Source organism: Macrobrachium rosenbergii, chromosome 20, assembly GCF_040412425.1.
Source record: "Macrobrachium rosenbergii isolate ZJJX-2024 chromosome 20, ASM4041242v1, whole genome shotgun sequence".
NCBI classification, from domain to species: domain Eukaryota; kingdom Metazoa; phylum Arthropoda; class Malacostraca; order Decapoda; family Palaemonidae; genus Macrobrachium; species Macrobrachium rosenbergii.
Window position 1 is genome coordinate 46,606,480 of NC_089760.1, and position 21,118 is coordinate 46,627,597.

The 21,118-nt window shown below is 38.7% G+C and overlaps 1 protein-coding gene across 6 annotated transcripts in view; it reads left to right on the plus strand.

Moving 5' to 3' along the window:
• Positions 1–21,118, plus strand: part of LOC136849333 (long-chain fatty acid transport protein 1-like) — a 596,150-nt gene that overhangs the window by 134,336 nt on the left and 440,696 nt on the right. For all 6 annotated transcript variants that reach the window (XM_067122695.1, XM_067122697.1, XM_067122692.1 and 3 more), the window contains one exon: positions 20,394–20,544. In XM_067122695.1, coding sequence (XP_066978796.1) covers positions 20,394–20,544 — 151 coding nt within the window. The remainder of the gene's footprint in view (positions 1–20,393; positions 20,545–21,118) is intronic.

The following is a 21,118-nucleotide window of genomic DNA, read 5'->3' on the forward strand; positions in this document are numbered from 1 at the left end:
CACATAAGCATGCACATTCAGATGTAATAACAGTTGTATGTTTATTTTAATGTATGTTGTGAAGCCGTATCAATATCAGGGTTATCTGGAACATACAGTCTTGTTTATTTGTTTCTACTTTAGGATCAGCAGGATTCTTCACTGAAGATTATTCACTCTGTATTAAAATGCAATCTCAGGATTTGTTTTCTGCGTGTATTTCGATCAGTGATTCGTTGGAGAGAGCTGTGTAGCCCTGATCTTGCTGGATGGCTCTTTTTACTTTTGTCTTTTTCCCTTGTGTTTGTATCAACTTTCCTTTCTTTAAGAACTATTGCTCTCAGTTAGGTTCTCTGGTTTCACATCTCCAGTCAGTACCTTGTATCTAGTAGGTCCAGTTTATAGATGTGTATAGTTGTTCCGATGGGAATACAAGCCTATGCTTTCATAGATGGAGTCCCCAGTGCAAAGTGCACTGTGACTGTCTGCTGACTTGAATAAAAAAACAAATGCCTAATGGATAGACTATGAGTCACCTGTGACCTGAGCTGGGTTAGCTCTTCCATTTTCTCATTTGTCTTGGTGTGTGGTTGTTGCTGACCTTCATCTTGCGCTAGTTGAGATTTGCTTTTGTGTGTCACATGTTTGTGCCCTTTGTTTGCTTTCACTGCAGCATCTTGCCTTTCCAGTCCCTTAACCTCCTCCAGTGCAGTGTATAGTTGCTTTTGTGCTGAAGGGTGGCATTTCAGTGCTTTTTGCCTAGTGTGACCCAGCAATGTGGGCGATCTCCTTTGTGTAACCTAGTGTGCTGTGCAGCATCCATAGCATGTTTGCACAGTCACACTTCTGTGTTTCTGACACAGTGGAGAGCCTCCATTGCTGGGTCACACTAGGCAAAAAGCACTGAAATGCCACCCTTCAGCACAAAAGCAACTATACACTGCACTGGAGGTTAAGGGACTGAAAGGCAAGATGCTGCAGTGAAAGCAAACAAAGGCACAAACATGTGACACACAAAACAAATCTCAACTAGCGCAAGATGAAGGTCAGCAACAACCACACACCAAGACAGTTTCCATCTTTATGTAGTGAATTTGTGTCACTTACTGCGGTAGACTTGCATTCTCTGTGTTTTTCATGTCAGAGATGAGAGTGCAAAAGAGGGGCCACATGTGACGAATGTGTGGGTTGGCTTGCTGCAATGGTCTCTCTATGAGAAGAGGCATTGTGAGAAGGGCAGTCCCTCTAGGGAACCGATTCTTAGTCCTTCTCCATGCCCTCCAGTGTTTCAGCCTTCAGCACCTGTGCCAGACAGATGGAGAAGGTACAACAATGTAGGGAGGGTAGACATCCTTTGGGAAGGTTTGAGAATCCCCCAGCTAAATCCCCGAGAGAGAGAGAGAGAGAGAGAGAGAGAGAGAGAGAGAGAGAGAGAGAGAGAGAGCGTGCGCACACTTCCTAACAGAAGAGGAGTCGAGCCAGATGATTCGCTCTCGATCTTGACGCCAGCCAGAGTTTTACCCCCCTTTCTCTTTCTCTCCTTGGTGGGTTGTTCATCCACAGTAGATAACTTACAGGTGCAATGTCAGCAGGGGGATGGCTCCGTCATCTGGGAGGAGAGAAGAGACAAGAACAATGGAAAGGGGAACACTGCAAGGTAAAACCAATTGCTGAGGAGGAAACATACATTGGAACAGAGTCAGGTAGTTGCAGGAGTTGGAGCCTGCCCTCCTGGCCCTGGGACCAGAGGAATTGCACTCAGAGGGAGAACCTTGAGTATTCCCTCTCCCCTTTTGCTTTGTAACTTGACATGTATAAATAATTTTTTTTATTGAAACCTCACATAATTAGCAGTTTTTAAGGGAATTTGACCAGAATTTTCCATACCATGTGTGAATGCCATTGTGTAAGGGATCCCCCTGATCCCAACCCCTTGATGAGGTGGGGGCTGTGGGGATCCACAGCAGGGAGTATGCTCCTTTATGCCTATATCTCTGCTGTGGATTCAACTGAACATCAAGACCTGTAACTCCTGTACTCCTCTTATAAATTTTCCCCTTCCCTTCTTCCTCTTTCATTTACAACCTTGGCATGGTATTGGATTACAAAATTCACTGCTCTTTTAACTTGATGGAGGGTGGAGATGGAAGGCATGCCACCCCACTCGTAAAACTAGAGTACCCGACGTGGTTAAAGCGAGGTGAAATTTTTAAGGCAAATCATGCCCTCAGTGCTGGGTCCGATCTCGATGGACTGACAACCCTTAAGGCACTGAGGTTTGGGTGTATATCCAGGTGAGAATTCCAGGACTGTTACCATTGTGGGTAACAGTATTGCTCCTTCCCCAGTTGGGCCTCCCTGGTTAGAGGGACCTCATCCTGGACGAAATTTATATTATTCATTAAATGGCGAAGCGAAGAAAACAAACCTACCTAACGACTTCTGGCTTGACTATGGACAGCTCAGATGAAAACTCACTTCAAATAAATAAAGATGGTATTAATACATTAATACCCTACAGAAGGCAAAGAAGAACTAGATACGGGCATGACCCGACCTTGACACACTTTGGAAGTTGGTCATGGGTTGACCTTAGAAGTGGACAAAAAATATCTCTTTAAAATTAGAAAATTACTTACTGAGTAGACACCCTACCTCTGAAATGTCATTCAGGCAAATTAAAGACCAGATGTGGTTGACAGAAACAACAACAAAAAATCAATCCAAAAATATGAGCATAACAAACATTGATAATATAAAGGTACAAATGAAAAACATGACAGTAAGAATAATAAAGAAGAACCAATAGAAAATAATATATTGCTGGATTCTCTTAAAAAGAGGTACAACAACGTGCTAAACTGTGAAAAATACAACAAAGCCAGTAGACAAAGTAACAGAGAAACGTTGAGAATCGCAAAAATAAAATTTGAAGGTCAAGAATTATCCTTAAAAAAGGAATTTTGACAAAGGAAAAATCTATTTCTGAGGGAGGACCTGTGTCACCCGGTGAAATGTCCCTTGAGCACACATTTCTAGGTATAAATATTGCTAAATATACCAGAAAGAAAGAAAGCCAATGGGAATGCTGAGGTTACTACCCTCAGAGCGATGTCATAATTTGTCCACTACCACAGGACCTAACTTTGAGAAGAGTCCGTTAACCCAACGAGCCGTTTCAACGCAACTCACCCGGCCTGTACCTGACGACCTGAGCGCCACCTACCCTCATTCCAGGTTAGCACCCACACAACTAGCTTGGTATGCCTACTAGGGGAAAGTGAATAAGCTGGAAGGGTCACCCAGGTGACACAGGTCCTCCCTCAGAAATAGATTTTTCCTTTGTCAAAATCCCTTTTCTGAGCTTCGGACCTGTGTCCGCCAGTGAAATTGTATCAGAGAATCATACCAAGCAAGGTGAAAGATTATAAGTGACAAATAAAAGGTAGAGATAAATAAAGGCACCATTACTTAAGCCTAATTTAATTATCTCAGCAGCAGAGAAATATAAGTTAAACATTAAACTTAAGACTAAGAATCTTTGTGGACAAAACAAGGTTCTGAACAGATAGTATCAAAACTTAAGGTAACCATAAAACATAGACAATTAACAGTACTCAAACTTAAGACTAACACAAAGAAAATTTACAAATCCACTTAAACCTAACACCACAAAACAGGTACAATTATATATACATAAACTAGGGCCAGGATGTGAAGCATGCGTGGCCCAGGAGAAGATGGCAGGGAAAGCAAATGAGGCAGGCAGGCGGGAGGGGAATGGGAGAAAGACTAACTAGGAGGGAGGGATAATACTCCTGCAGCCACTGTAGGGAACTTCAGAGCTTCCAGTGATTTAAGATAGTGGCGCTTAAACACTGATGGAGATTTCCAACCCGTATACTTTTTTAGGTCATCAAAATTCATATTGTAGAAATAGTTTGTGGAGGTTGCCACTGCCCGGATATCATGTACCTTGGTTACTGAATCTGGGTTAGCTTGTTTAATGAAGTATAAAATCTGTTGTCTGATAGCTTTTAAGGAAAGTGTCCCACCTTTTTCCCTGATAAAAAGAGGACCAGACAAAACTTGAGAAGTTCTCCTTAAGTAAGCCCTCAGTGTAGTGACTGGGCACAAGGATGGATCCTGTGGAAGAGGAACAACCTTCCAAGGAGACCACCTATCCTGAGGGTCTTCATTCTTTGCTAGGAAACTTTGGTCTGGGGAAAGAAGAACTTCTCCTGACGGGAGGAAATCTACATGATTAACGCCTCTAGAGAGAGCGGACAGTTCCGATATCCTAGCACCGGAAGCTAAGCTAATTAGGAACAACGTCTTCCTTAACAGACTCAAATATGAACAGTTATAATTATCAGTTTCTGATGCTAGTTTCAAAACATAGTTAAGAAACCAAGAAACCGTGTGAGGACGGGTTGCTGGTCTCAGACGAGCACATGCCTTTGGGATTGATGAAAAGTATGAGTCTGTTAGGTCAATGTTGAAGCCATGCAAAAATACTTTCTTCAAGGCTGACTTAGCTGTGGTAATTGTAGCTGCAGCTAGACCTTTTTCAAACAATGACCTAAAGAAAGAGATTGCCAAATTTGCGGTCATAACCTGAGCTTCAGAATGTTTAAGGAAAGATGCCAGTTTTTTAACTGCTGAATCGTACTGCCTGAGAGTAGATTCTCTTTTATCTGATTCCAAGAACAGAGTGTTAACTGGGTCTATATCCGCCATCTCTGAGCGGCGAATTTCATAAAGTCCACAAAGCCAGGGCATTCAGAATTCTTGAGGAAGCTGACACAGTCCGCGTTTGTACTACTTGTGTCAGTTTGGGTCTGGGTAACAGATGACACTTGAATTTCAGCTCCAGCAGAAGAGGGTACCAGCTGCTCTTCGGCCAATTGGGAGCTACCAGAGCCACCTGCCCCTTGAAAGACCTGAGTTTGTGCAGCACTTTCAGCAGCAGGTTTACCGGAGGGAACAGGTAGATCCTCTGCCACTTGTTCCAGTCTAATGTCATTGCATCTGTGGCATGAGCTTGAGGGTCCAGGTTGGGGGCCACATAACAAGGAAGTTTGTGGTTGTTCTCCGTGGCAAACAAGTCTACCTGGAGACCTGGAACCTGAAGGCAAATCCAATCGAACGAGGCTCTGTCCAGAGACCACTCCGACTCCAGCGGAGTTGACCTGGACAGAGAGTCCGCAATGACATTCCGGACCCCTGCAAGATGAGTGGCTGATAGGTGCCACTTGTGCTTTTCCACCAGAGAGAAGATGGCTATCAACACTTGATTGATACGACTCGACTTGGAGCCTCCCCTGTTTATACAGTGTACCACCACTGCACTGTCCAAAACCAGCCTGATATGGATCTGTTTGGAAGGACGAAGCCTTTTCAGAGTCAGAAACACTGCCATTGCTTCCAGGATGTTGATATGGAACTGGCGGAACATTGTGGACCATGTTCCTTGTACTTTTTTGTCTTGATTATCCTCCCCAGCCGCTTAATGAAGCGTCTGTGTGAATTACTAGTGATGGAGGAGGAAATTGAAGGGGCACCGATTTTGACAGACCCTTGACTGTTGACCACGGCCGGAGTCTTTTTCTCAAAACTGGAGGGACCAGAGACACCTTGTCCCTGAGTTTGATATTGGCTCGTCTCCGCCACAGTCTGTTTATGTCTTTCAGTTTTGCCTTCAGCAGCAGATCTGTGACAGATGCGAACGGAAGAGAACCCAGGATCCTCTCCTGAGTCCTGCAAGAAGCTTTCCTGCACTTGAGGAACTGCCTGGTAGCCTTGGCTATCACTCTCCTTTTGGCTGGCAGAAGAGACAGTCTGAGTCTAGGTCCCACTGGATACCTAGCCACTGAAACCGAGCCTCCAGAGTTAGACGGGATTTCTCCCTGTTTATCTGAAAGCCTAGGGACTCCAGAAACTCGATCACTATGGCTGTAGCTCTCCGGCATCCCCCGATGGTGGATGCCCAGATTATCCAGTCGTCTAGGTATGCGGCTAGCATGATCCCCCGGGACCGTAACTGCTGTACTACTGTCTCTGCCAGCTTGGTGAATATTCGGGGCGCTATGTTGAGCCCGAATGGCATGACTCTGAATGCATAAGCTTGCCTTCCCAGTCTGAATCCTAGGTAAGAGAGAAGTTTCATAATCGGGACGTGATAGTATCGTCTGAAAGATCTATAGACGTGGTGACGGCTCCACGAGGAAGTAGAGTCCGTACCTGAGATTGTAAGCATGCGAAATTTGTCGCATTGTATGTAAAGGTTGAGACAGAGACAGATCCAAGATTACTCTTTGTTGAGCGGAGCCTTTTGGGGACGCTGAACAGTCTGCCTTGGAATTTCAGGTGCCTCACTTTCTTTATGGCCCGTTTTTGGAGTAGTTCCTTCGCGAAGTCCCGCAGGGCTTGTGAAGGGGTTTGATGGAACCTGACCCGAGGTGGTGGGTCCTTGACCCAACTCCAACCCAGTCCCTTGGAGACTATACTATGGGCCCACGGGCTGAAGGGTCCACTGATTCCGAAACAGGTAAAGCCTCCCGCTTACCTGAATCTTCTCATTGGGAAGGGGAAGGTTTACTTCCTCTGCCCCGGCCGCCTCTTCCCCGGGAGAGGGACCGCAATGCAGCCTTGCCTCTGAAGGCAGCCCTTGCTCTGCTTCCCCTTGCATTTTTATTGAAGCCACGAAAGGAACCATGGCTTTCATAGGATGGATTGTACGCCGGAGACGTCACAAAGGTGGGGGAGGCAAGGGAATGCTGTGCCGGCTGCACTAGCACAAACTGTTGGGGTTGGGCCTTTGAGGTGGAAGGCTGACCGACCGGTGAGACTGGTACAGCCTGAACTACGGTTGGGGTTTGTGGCCTCCTAAACTTCTTATATCTTTTCCCTACCTGCCATGGGAACCGGAGGACTCTGAGATTTTACGTTTGGCGGAATACCCCACCGGGAGCGGAGGCTCTGGTTGGCCTGGTTGCTTCCGCCAGGACATTGTTCACCTCGTCCTCGGGAATAAATTAGCCCCCAAATCGAGCTTTTCATCAGTTTATTAGGCTCGTGCCTAATAGTGGCGTCCGCAAAAATATGTTTGCGACAGTTCGTCCTTGCTACTGTAAAGTCAAACAGGTCTGCTTGGAATCCCGCCAGCAGAGATTTAGTTAAGACCTGGAAAAAGGGTTCATCTGCATACAGCACAGATGTCGCCTCTGCCATGCACAAGGCGTTCATTGCACGGCTCAGCCAACACCTAGCGTCGAACTCCAGCTTCAGGAGGGCCTCCGGAATTAAAATAAAAGAATAAAAAAACTGTAATTATGTAATTTATAATTTATACTACCAACCTAATAAAAATTACAACACTGATAAACTTGAAGAATTACTTAACAATGCCAGGGAACCTACATTAATAGTAGGTGATTTTAATGCTCACAACCCGACAAGGAACTGTAATTGTACAACCTCAAATAGAACAGGAAGTAAGGTAGAAGAATTCATGAACTCAAATCACATGTGCTGTATAAATTATGAAATCAGCACATATTTTTCAAAAACACGTGGAACATTTTCCTCAGTAGACTTAACTTAACTCCTGTGCCTCAAGTGTAGTAGACAGAGTAGATTGGAATACAGTTCATGACTTGCACACCAGTGATCATTTCCCAATATTAATTTCAAGTTGGTTTTAAAATGTGCACATTACTTGATTGTATAAGCAGTAAGTGTGATTTTGCCAGTTCCGGACATCACTTTCGCCTGCTCGTCATTCATTTTATTCAGCCTCAGCTATAACCTGCAGCTTTAATTTACTGGTATTCTTTCTAAGATCTCCATTGCATGAAGGATGAATAAAAATGTATTTATTTTTACTTACGGAAGCCACCATTGGGAATCGACAAGTTTTAACAACTAGACTACTTGATAGTTATGGTAAACACTTCAGTTAACTGTTTCTCGATTTGGTTTTTATCTCGGTACAGGTTTACAATCCTTCATCCGGAATCCTAAAAACTGGAATTTTTTGATGGAGGATGGTAGCATCATCATAAGTATTGTGGTCGATGAAATGGAGAGAGAGAGAGAGAGAGAGAGACTGACTATTGCCCCGGTTAGGTTGTTACACTGACAGATATCCATTTGCAAAAATCGAATAATAGTTGTATTGAGAATAATGAGAATTTTGATAAAACTGTCTGTCGGAAATTTTTACCTCCGGCGCACTAGTTCTGATAGGCACAGTGATTAAATGAGCCTACCTCTGGTGGTACCCTGGGAGAAAGAGACAGGGAAATTTTGCATGGTCCATCTTCACTTCGCATTGCCACTCAAAGATTCTGCATCGGTCAGTTCGTCCAAATTTTATTTTTATGTCTCAAAAAGAGAGCCTTTTTAATATTCACAACACTGCTTGTGCCGTCAAACTGAATGACACGAATTTTTCTTGAGCATACTTATAGACAAATGAGAACCACGAACTCTGCCGCCCACTTCTCCCTTCTGTTCGCATATCCTGAATGTTGCGAGGGATTGTCGGGAAAAAATGGATCCAGTTTTTTCAAAACACTTTTGTTTTACTATATTTAATCATACTGCATGTATTACTGTCATATTATCCTATTACAAAATATAAACAGCGATCAAATGCCATTTGCATCCTCTAGGAAACTGTCACTGGCAACTTGGCTGAAACTCAGCAGTGTCAGAAGTGATGGCAGTGTTGAAGGAGAAAGAGGCTGAGGCACAAAGGATGTTGAAGGAGCAGGGGGCCGAGGCACAAAGGATGTTGAAGGAGCAGGAGGCTGAGGCACAAAGGATGTTGAAGGAGCAGGAGGCTGAGGCACAAAGGATGTTGAAGGAGCAGGAGGCTGAGGCACAAACGATGTTGAAGGAGCAGGAGGCTGAGGCACAAAGGATGTTGAAGGAGCAGGAGGCTGAGGCATGAAGGATGTTGAAGGTGCAGGCTGAGGCACGAAAGATGTGGTTGACAATGTATCTTGGTCCATTTCCCAAAACAAATATGTGGTGCTTGGGAAAAGATCGAAACTTGCTTTCAGTCTCCTTCTTGCGTTGCCTTCTATAGTCTCTGCACAAGAAACCCAACCTCCGTTTGCAGGTCAATCTCCGCGCAATCCTTCGCAACCTTCTTCAGGTGGCGATTCCAGTAGGCCTCTTTGGGATTTGGCTGTATCTGATTCATAAGCGCCTTCTTGGCTGCTTTGGCATTTTCAATCACCTAAAAAAATTGAAAAAAATATTAGCCTATACACAAAAGTAATATATATTTCATTGCAGAAATGAAAACCAAGAAAAAATCAGACAAAAAATATCTATATAGTAGTTAACATTATAAAAATCAAATATTTTATAAATGTTAATCAACATGTTTGTTTTAAGTTTCAAGATTGAAAATAATGAAATATTAACCTTCTTAAGGATGGAGTCTTCAGTCAGCTAACGTTCGGGGTCAGACTTTCTTCTCTTAGGCCTCCTTTCCTCGATGGCGGGGATGATGCTAACCTCGTCATCATCCCCATCAGCAGCATCAACGTTGTCAGGGGCATCAGGAAGGGCAGCACCAGCATCAGCAGACTATAGGGAAAGAAAAAGGGAAATGTATTAATAATTTTGGAAACGGCATATATGAAACATGAAAACTTGAGTTATTTAATAATCAGGAAAAAAACAACATATGAAACTAATACAGGGCAGAACAATTACCTCTTTCAATCCAAGGGTCTTCGGCTTGTGATGGACAATATGTTTCCCAAAGAAGCTAAACGTTGTTAGGATCCACCTTGCCCTGTCCGTCAGGTCCCTCACTGCTGCCTGGCCACTCTTGGTCCTGGTCAGCCACCCATACCTGGTTCTGATCAACTTTAACCACGTGCTCAGCTGCGCTCCTGTCAAAGGCTTGTTGAGGGACTTGGCCTTTTCTCCCAGGAGTTGCACCTTCCTTGCCACCTCCTTGAATTCAGCAAGGCCCCTGTCATACAGAAAGGGGTGCTGCTGCAGCCATTCCCCTGAATCCTCTTCTGGTCGTCTGACACAAACACACGAGTTTTCTTCCGACGTTGTTGCCCGGACCCCTCTCTGCAGCCATCATCGACTCATCATTATCGCCAAGGACTTCCACCTCAAACTTGACCTCGGCCTCATCCCCGAGTTCCAGGGTCAAGGGTTCCTCCTCGAGGTCAATTGGGGCCAATGATGTCGACGGAGACTATTCTTTGGCGGCTTGCTGAAGGGGCTGCAGACTGGGGTCATCAGCAGAAGAAGGCAAAGAACCATGGCATTGGATTGCTGCTGCAGAGGTACTAGGGGAGACATCCTTGTATGGCACAACCTTCTATGTAACAACCTTGACAACGTTTTCAGCATCGTGATGATCCAACAAAGGGCACAGTGAGGATAGCAGTGGAGGTCAGTCATGTACAGGTCGTGGGTAAGAGACTGTTGACCTGAGAGTCTGGGAGCTTCCTTTTATGGCTGCTGACACACATGACAGTCTGAATACTGTGCATGCTGTGGGGTTGCCAGGTACATGACGTACGTCGTACTGGATGCCACATGTCGACATCAGGGTTGCCATATCTTTTCGTCCAACACTTTGTACATTGCCCTTAAAATTATCAGACTTTTACTGTATATATATATATATATATATATATATATATATATATATATATATATATATATATATATATATATATATATATATATATATATGTGTGTGTGTGTGTGTGTGTGTGTGTATGTGTGTGTGTGTGTGTGTGTGTGTGTATATATACAATTATATATATATATATATATATATATATATATATATATATATATATATATATATATATATATATATATATATATATATATATATATATATATATATACAATTAGTTATACCTGGTTATTACACAACTAATCTCAAAATTCAAAAATATACCCCACTTCAGCCAGATACCTGAACTCTCATAACAATAAGAATTACAACTGAGTACTCTAAAGGTAACAGTGATCCCTTAAAAAACTTATTAATCACTTGAAAAACCAAACTAAGTTTATCAGAATATGTGTGAGGTATCAACAGTTAAACAAGAAATATCCTATGTAGAGTAAAAGGGCATCACTCCATCAAAATAACTTTAACTGCTTCCCTGGTCTTAACTCACTTTAGCAAAACTAAAAGAACAGAACATCTTTATCACTTTGCCTTATGTACACACAATTAATCCTATTCACTGGTGGTCAGTAAATGAAAGACTTTTAAAAAAATATTAAATACAAAAATTTATTTTTAAATTCAAAATTTATAGGTAGAATTCACAATCTGAAAAATTTACTATTACTTGAAAATAACACAAAACTTAATTAATTCTTGAATTAAATTATGAAACAAAACTAATTCACAAACACTTTATCAGGAATTTAAATTAATCAAGCAAAATTTAAACTATCAAGAAATAGTCAAAATTTGAAAAGAAAATCTTAATAAATGAAAAATTAAATCAAGGATGCAATGTTAAATTACCATGAAATATTTTAAATGCTATGTAGATAAACGTTACATCAAAAACATAAAAAAAATGTGAAAATATGAAGAGATTGCAATCAGAGAAAACACACAAAAAATACACATAAGATTTATCAATAATTTCACTAAGGCAAAATTTCCTAAGTTATTATACCATGGTATTAATAAGTAAAATTCACGTTTCCTTACACAAACTTGTGAAAACCTTTGTAAAATCCTTTGCAGCTGCGCTAATTTCACAAAACACTTTTTTACCAGGCGCCGTTACAAATGAAATAATTTTACTAAATTCAGATCTCAAAAGTTAATACTAGTATCAGTGACCACAAATATACTACGTTAAAAGTAATATCTTTTTAAGAACAAGAGAGAGAGAGAGAGAGAGAGAGAGAGGGAACCAAACTGATCGGTCTCAAAAATGAGAATGGAACAGATTTCAGAATTCCAGTAGCACATGAAACAAGTATATGACATCATTAAGACGTTTTGGTTACGAGATACAAAAGAAAAGTTCTAGAAGCAGGGAGGTGATGTCATTAAAGCATTTTGGGTGCGAGATACCAAAAGAGAAATTTCTAGAAGGAAAGTGACGTCATCCCAGCAAAACGTCATTAAGACGTTTTGGTTACGAGATACAAAAGAAAAGTTCTAGAAGCAGGGAGGTGATGTCATTAAAGCATTTTGGGTGCGAGATACCAAAAGAGAAATTTCTAGAAGGAAAGTGACGTCATCCCAGCAAAACGTTTTGAACGCTATCAGGACATGTTACTCTTTTTCTCAAAGGGGCGTACGTGATCAGAGCCATGTATGTAACATTGTGAAATCACTCGTACTCTTTTTGTACAGGACGAATCTTTTACAGAAATCTTTACACAATCGAAACATATTGCAATCGGCTAATTATGATTGACATGTTATATAAACAAGATGAGTTGATTTCCTGAATGAATCGGCAATTGTTATTCCAAACTGTCCTCACATTAGCTCAATACAAAGTGCTCTCTCTTATCTCAACTGATGACAACTGAAATTAAACAAGTCTTCGCTGAACACACACACACATGTTGCTCATACTATGTTACTGTTAAAATTGTATTATCAATTCTAAATTATGCTATTAAGTTATTTAAATCACTAGTCCCTTTGAGATCTGATGCCAAACTAAACATGACACTTCAATAATCACTATCATTACATATAACACATGATAAATATGAGTAAATATATCAAAATATCGCATGATATACATATTACAAGGCAACATCATGTATATATATATATATATATATATATATATATATATATATATATATATATATATATATATATATATATATATATATATATATATATATATATATATATATATTGTCACAAAGTGATCAAGTGCCTGATTATTACACAAAACATTAAGACAAAAAATTTACCTCACTTCAACCAGATACTTGAAACCTCTTAACAATAATATTGCGACTGAATACTCTAAAGATACAGTGATCCCTTAAAACTTGCTTAACACTTGAAAAATCAATCTAAATTTATCAAGTTATGGGTGAGGTAACAACTGATCTTCTATAAACAGACTAGGGGAAAAAGGGCATCACTCCATCAAAACTATAAATTGCTCCCCTGGTTCTACTTCACTTTGGTAAATACAAAGGAGAACTAGTCAGATATATCACTTACCTTGAATACACACACAAATATCTCTAATCACTGGTGGTCAAAATGAAACACTGTGCTTTTAAAACTTTAAACAGACAAGTTTATTTCTAAGTTGAAAAGTTACGAGTAGAGTTCACTATCTCAAAATGGTTTACTATTATTTGACAACAGTGTAAGATTTAAGTATTTCTTAACCAAGATTAGCTCACAAAACTTTAATTTATCAAGAAACCAATTGAATTAATCAACATTCAAATGATTAACACTCACTCCAGAGTATAATGTAAATCTTAGTAATTGAAATCAGCGTAAGTATTCATTGAAATCAACACCAACAAAACACTAATTAATCACCAACACAAACTTCAGGAAACACTGTGAAATTATAAACATATGAGCATATGATAATAATATGAAAACATGGACATATAAGGAAGGAATGTGCAGAAATAAATATACCAACAGCAATTTCACTAAGACAGAGTATGTTTAAAGATTATATCAATCTTTCAAAAGATTACCTTCACTTTTAAAAAGATTAAACTCACCTCTTACTAACATCACAGCTATCTTTCACCAAGACAGCACTTCAGTTTTAAACATGATACAATACAAGTAAATAAGCACATTACCTTACTCCATTTTGTAATCTATAAAACACACTTTTTCACAATGGCTTTAGAACACAAATTTTTTTAAATCATTCTCAAAAAACATTATATTATGTGGGGGAGTGACCAAAAATCTCACAACCTTCTACATAAGGGTGAGGTGAGAGAGAGAGAGAGAGAGAGAGAGAGAGATCTTGCTGTTACCAGATTCCTTTCCTAACTAACTAATTCTCGTCCACCATCGCCTGTTATACCTACAAACCTGGGCTGCCAGTTAGTCATTTCAAATCTTAGAATAACCTGAATCCCTTCTTCTACATTCTAGAATACCCAGAATACAGAATTCCTTCTTCTACAAACAGAATACATGGAACACAGAATAAGCACAGTATTCTTTGGCTTGGAAAGGAAAGATGTTTGGCCCTTTATCTAAATGATTGGCAGATCACTTCCTGGCTGGACACATGTCCAAACAAAGGCCAATTTGCGAGCGATCTGCGGCCAAAAAACCCTGTCAACCCTCGTCAGATCTCTTATCTCTCCTGGATTCCCCTGGACGGATACGTGCTTAGCTGAACAAACAGCAAACAGGATGTACTCATTTGAACTAGTTACCAAAATATCTCTCTACAGAATCTGAAACTTTAACTCCCACGAAACATGGTATGTTATGAACACAAAAGAATATCTAGCATTTATAAGCATTGTACAACATTTACTTACAACATTATAAAGTCACCTCATTACAGCTCACAACACATGAAATAGCTGTAAAAAAAAAAAAAAAAAAATGTCAAAAATCATAGACAACTTTTACAGAATGGTTATATATTATAAACCATAGAACAAATATTACTTTTACAGAATGGTTATATATTATAATATCATATATTATATATATATATATATATATATATATATATATATATATATATATATATATATATATATATATATATATATATATATATATATATATATATATATATATATATATATATATATATATATATATATATATATATATATATATATATACATATATATATATAGACACACATATACTATGTATCATTTTTAGAACATTTTTGTTTTGCTATTAATGCTAACAGCAGATCTTTGAAAATTAATGAAAAGTGACTCTGACATTTAACTTTTGCAGGAAGTGAAAATGAGCGTTATATATGGTTTCAATTTGCTTGTTATGTTAACTAGCTTTGGATTTCCTTCTCTTTATGAAATGAATGCAAAATTTGCATTTTCCAAAAATCTATATAAAATCTGTTTTTATAAAATCCAGATGTCATTGATTACAACTATTATTTTTTCCATTTCTTAGGAATAGGAAGCAGGATGTAAGTACTAATTTATTCAATCAAAAAGTCCATAAAATGTCACATAAAATAATTCAATTTCCTTGCAAGATGGTAATGTTACCAAATACAATTTAGCTGGAAAAAAGATACCTATTCATGGGATATACTGTATTTACATAAATGACATTAGTACGGGAAAGAGGAATGCAAGTAGATTATTGATCCTGAAGGGGATTCCTACGGGATGAATGAACCTGGGGGGATTCCAGACACAGTCCAAGAAGCTTCCACGATATAGGGTCCCTCTGAAATGAGAGACATGCACATTATACACCAGTAATGAAACTAGACAAAAGAATAATGAATTGGAAGCTGCACTGAGGGTGCCAGTGGGCTTTGATGAATTAATAATAGCTTAGCACTGCCGACACTCGAGGAGCACGGACATTTGACAAGAGATTCGGTGATTACTGGCACCCAAATTAAGTAAATGTTACGAGGAAAAGCGTGACTGAATGGATGTCTTCCAGGGTACTTTACCGTAAGGCAGAATTGGTTCCAGCGCAGAAAGCGGTCCGTGGATGACTGGCGATTTCTGAGGGCGAGTTTCTTCCACGTGGTGAGATGCAAGGGCTTCAGTAAAGGGCAAGGCGATGGGGACTTCTCGAAACGCCAAGCAAATGGAGTGGGTCATCGGTCAGGCTAGCATCCAAGGGAACATGTGTTTTGGGCCGGACTGCACAGGGGAAAAGTATACTTTGAAAGGCTAGGTGGTTAGTAGCTAAGGGCATCTCATGGCAGTGATTTTGGGCGTCGTCCCTACTCCATCCCATCCAGCGCACGTGTGAGACCGAACCTCGGTCTGGTTTCCGCTTTTATCTCCTCCTATGGGGCAGGGGGCACGTCCAACACATAGGGGGGTGTTGAGTCATGTTCAGCTGATGCCCACAGGGGTTTATTGCCTGAAAAGGACAACCAGACAGATTCACTTTTGCCTCAGAAATTATCTACTTAAAGGGAGTGGCCTGCAGTCGGTTTTAATCCCTTGTATTCTGACCATGCGAAATATTGATCGGCAAACAAGACGCAAAAGAAAAGGGAGCAATTTTCTAGCGAAGTCTTGCTATTCTTAGTAATATATATACATAGATATATACATATATAAATATATATACATATATAAACATGTATACATATAAATACATATATATATATACATATATATACATATATACATATCTAAACATATAAATACATATGTATAAATACATATATACATATATATATTCATCAGTAGGTTTAGGGTGAAGGATCAGTCCTTTATTCCTTTTCAAAGTGCTTTATTGTTGCTGCGACGTTTCAGGACGAAAGTCCTATTTTCAAGCTATAAAAATAGAAGTTAAAAGTTTAAAATAACAACTCAGACTAAAGTTAAGTTAAAAAAAATATATGCATATATATATACACACACAAATAATAGAAAAGCAAAGTACAAAGGATAGGGAGTAGTAACTACCATAAGGTGCTGAAGGCACAGACCGAGTGACAATTCGGGCCGGGTTCAGCTTCGACTTAAACTCACGAGAGATACAGAGGTGTTGAGGAAGACTGGGTGTTTAACTGTGGAACTAGTTGTTTAATAAAGAGTGATTCCAAGATTGCTAAATATTGTTTGTTAGGAGTTTGGCCTATCATTCTAAAATTTTTGTAGTTTATGTCATATTTACATTTCTTTGCATGTTCATGTATACATGAAAATTCAGGATTAGTCAATTTAACGCCTGTTCTATAGCTAACGCCTCGATGAGAGTCCAATCTCACTTTGAGTAACCTCCGTGTGGAGCCGACGTACTTCCCAAGATTACATCTAGGGCAATTAAATAAATATACAACTCCTGAGGTCATTAGTGGATCAAGTTTCTCCTTATGTTTAAATAGAGATCTAATACTCATTGGGTTGCAGGGTATTAGCTTTAATATAATAGCAGGTAAAAATTTCTCGACTAACAACTTCAATTCACGATAGAAATTTAGGTCATGAATAAATGAGACACTTGCATATAATTGTAATTTTGGTACTGTTGGTATTTTAATTTTAGGATGGAAGATATTGTTTAGAAATTTGCCGAGGTGTTTGTAAAAAAGTTTGTATGGAAAGCAATTGTCAGTGAAATATTGGTGGAGATAGGTTATTTCACTGTGAAAACGATTCCAATCAGATGTCATGTTAAAAGCCCTATGAAAGAGCGTAGATGTGGAGTTTAGTTTAAAATTATAAAAGCAGTTACTATAAAAATTTGAGCCCAGGCCAGTAAAAGTTTTCTTTCTAAAAACCGTGGTGTTAAAATGATCATATTTAAAAACTGTTACATCTAAAAATGGCAGCCTATTTTCATTTTCATATTCAGTAGTAAAATTAATATTAGGATATACTTTATTGGCATAATCAAGTCATAAAAGAAGTTGGAACCTGAGGGCAACTGCACCCAAGGAATTACCTGGGCAAGCTAACTGCTCGCAGACTAGCATGTTTTCCCTAACTTCCCGACTCAGCAATGACCTAATTGACAGCATTTCATTCGAATTATCCCTTCTGAGTGAATAAAATAGAAATAAGCAACACACAATCACGTGTGGAACAGAAATAAATTTCTGACTCGCATCAAGATCGAACCCAGGTCTTTCAATTGAAAGGTAAGGGCGCTGCCCACTAGGCCATACAAGTCATAAAAGAACAACAATATGAACGTGTCAGAGGACATTGGAAATTGGATGACATCGACGGGTTAATCCTCAGGCTTCTTCTCAAGCAGCTGTTCCAGGAAACACGGCCACCAGACGCATCGCCAAACGGGAGTTAATGAGAGAAAAAACCACTAGGGAATTGTTTATTTTCCCCCCTCTTGGGAAACGGTCACCTGCATACCATCGGAGACTTAATGCCACACCTACATATGCTTTGTATATATAACATTTCATCAGTAACATTTCACCAAATAGTGTTTTATGGCCCTTTTTATCTTCATATAGGTGCCCTTTGTTGAGAACAGTTGGGAGTTCAGAAGTTCGATTCCGCCGCCGGCTGATGAAAGTTAGAGGAATTTATTTATATGGTTGCAATTGTTCACGTAAAAAATAGTTTTAATCAGCTCAGTGGTCTGGTAAAACTTTTATACTTATCTTCATATATATATATATATATATATATATATATATATATATATATATATATATATATATATATATATCGGTGGGAAATGGAAATATCAATTTTGAGGGTTTTCGCCTCTGGATCGAGCGCTGAACCATTTTTTCAAATCGGGCGCCAAAGGAATGCTGGTAGTTTGAGTGAGGGAGAAAGCGCACCACCCACAAATGAATACATGTTTATGTTTACAGTACACTGGAATTTCACTTGACGACACTGTACTATATACTGCCCTGCAGTTTATATTAACCTGTTAAGCGTCCTTTAAAAGAGACGTCGCTGCTCCCGTATCGCCACATTTGGTCCATGCTAATTTTTATGCTTATTTGTTTTTTTTTTTTACATTGATATTAATTTTTGTACAAGATGTTAGGATAATAAATAATGTAGAATAAGAAAAGATGAAATAATTTATTTTGTATTTTTATATGCTAAAGATTATAAGCATGAAACGTAAAAGGGGAAAAAATTATTCTTTCGAATGCCATTCACTGAAACACAGAGCCAGTAGATTAATGAATTGTTTCACTTCATTTTCATTTGTCATACCATTATAGTGCACTTGATATTGTAAGCAAACTTTCTGTATATTCATGTTGAAACTGGATGGAAAATCTGTTCGTTAGTTCCATAACGTGCTCCATAACTTTGTCATCAAAAAACTAATAAAAAAAAAACCCCACGGGGTTTTCCTTATCATGAACACTAAATTTCACACCTTTTGGGTGAACGAAAAGTAAATTGAACTCCACTGGGTTTCCCTTATCATGGAAAAAAGCTCGTGGAACTCGCAGCGCAGAGAGAGAGAGAGAGAAAGTAATTTTTGTGCTGATTATGGAAAAGGCGCCGTTATTTCCCTTTAACGTAGTTGTCATCATTCTCTGCAACGAGCACTGATAATATCTCTTCAGGCAAAAGATTTTTCTTTCGCTTTATCGCTTTAGATCGCTCAATATTGGTGGGGAATGGGATCAAACAAAAAGAAATCAGTTGTTTACCAATAAACGCCATAAGCGTAGCGGGAGTTGGAGGTCGTTGTCCTCTTGTCACACTGTCTTTTCCCTACAAAAACAGTTGCCATTTACCGCTAATAAATAGTGTTACCAACTGACGTTCCTACAATTTGTATGAGGAGGAGGAGCATTTCGCTGTCGCCTCTGAATTCAGTCATCACTCAGTAGCACACCCAAGGCCAACAGAATTCTGTTGGCCTTGAGCACACCATCCTTGAAATTTGCAAGGCGTGTTACTCTGTTGAAGGCGTTGTGATATGGGATGCGCCGACCGAGACATGCCATCGGTGACGCTTAAGGTTAATAATAAGGCTTTTATGTTACTGGACGGGTATTGTTTGTTTATATAATATACTTTATAGCAAAAAAGAAATTGAACGACTTTAGCACACTATGAGAAAAAACAACTAATTCGATTAGTTGTCATTCTTCTGTAAGACATTTGTTTAATTTATATTAAACATTTTACGAATATTTTTTCTGTTTACATTCATTTTAATATTTTAAAATTAGTAAATCATTGTTATAAGCGCTTTAGGGTTGTATATACTTGAGTAACAGTTTTAGGAGGGTAACTAAGATGACTTGGGTGTTTTGGGATGATGGTTTGGGGTGTATTTTTATTTGAACTGATATTAAATATTTTTAGTATGATAATTTAAGGTATATTTTTGTTTGAACCTTTAAATTAAGCACTGAACTGTTAACATACGCAGTTATAAGCGCTTTGCAGTAGGTTAGGGATACAGGATATAAATATAACTGGACTTTATGGCAAAAACATGCATTCACATATACAGTACTGTGTATACAACGATATATCGGAGTTTCTTTTATAGCGGGGTAGGCTCGGATGCTTTAATCTGTTATCTCGGTGAGCTACTGTGGATATATATATATATATATATATATATATATATATATATATATATATATATATATGTGTGTGTATATATATATTACGTATGTTTGTATTTATGTCACGGTTAAGATAATATAATTGTTAAACTATATCTAGGAAAGTGAAGGCCTGAAGAGCTTTTCTTATCATTTCAGAGCCCTCTATCGGTATATCCGTCTGAAACTCAAAATTCACCATGCCCAGAAAAACGACTTCTCAGTCCCCAAGATCTTCCAAGAAGTCACCCGAAAACAACCGAATAAAGTTGCTTTCTACTTCGAAGAAGAAACTTGGACGTTTTTGCAGGTAAGGTCATACAAGACATTTTCCACATTTTGCTCATTGTATAACCGTGAATAAGTCCCGTGGATGTATTTTTGTAGCATATATATATATATATATATATATATATATATATATATATATATATATATATATATATACACCTCTATGAGTATACATCTATAAATATACAGTATATATATGTATATATATATATATATATATATATATATATATATATATATATATATATATATATATATATATATATACTATATACATATAATATATATACACACACATACAGGTGTCTATAAAGTCTCTTTACAATTTGAAAAATACATTACAGAAGTCATTGATGAGATGTCGTGATCAAATTTATTTTGCGTGCTCAGCAGTTATCAAAGTTTTTGATCACATTGCGTTTGTGTATTTCAGGTACCCTGTTGATGAAAGAGGTACTGTAAACCCTGATCCCAACCTCTTGACGAGGTAGGGGTCTTTGGGATCCACTGCAGGGAGTGTACAGTATGCTCATTGACACTTATTCTCTCTGCTGTGAATTCAACTGAATTTTGGGACCTGTAACTCCTTTACT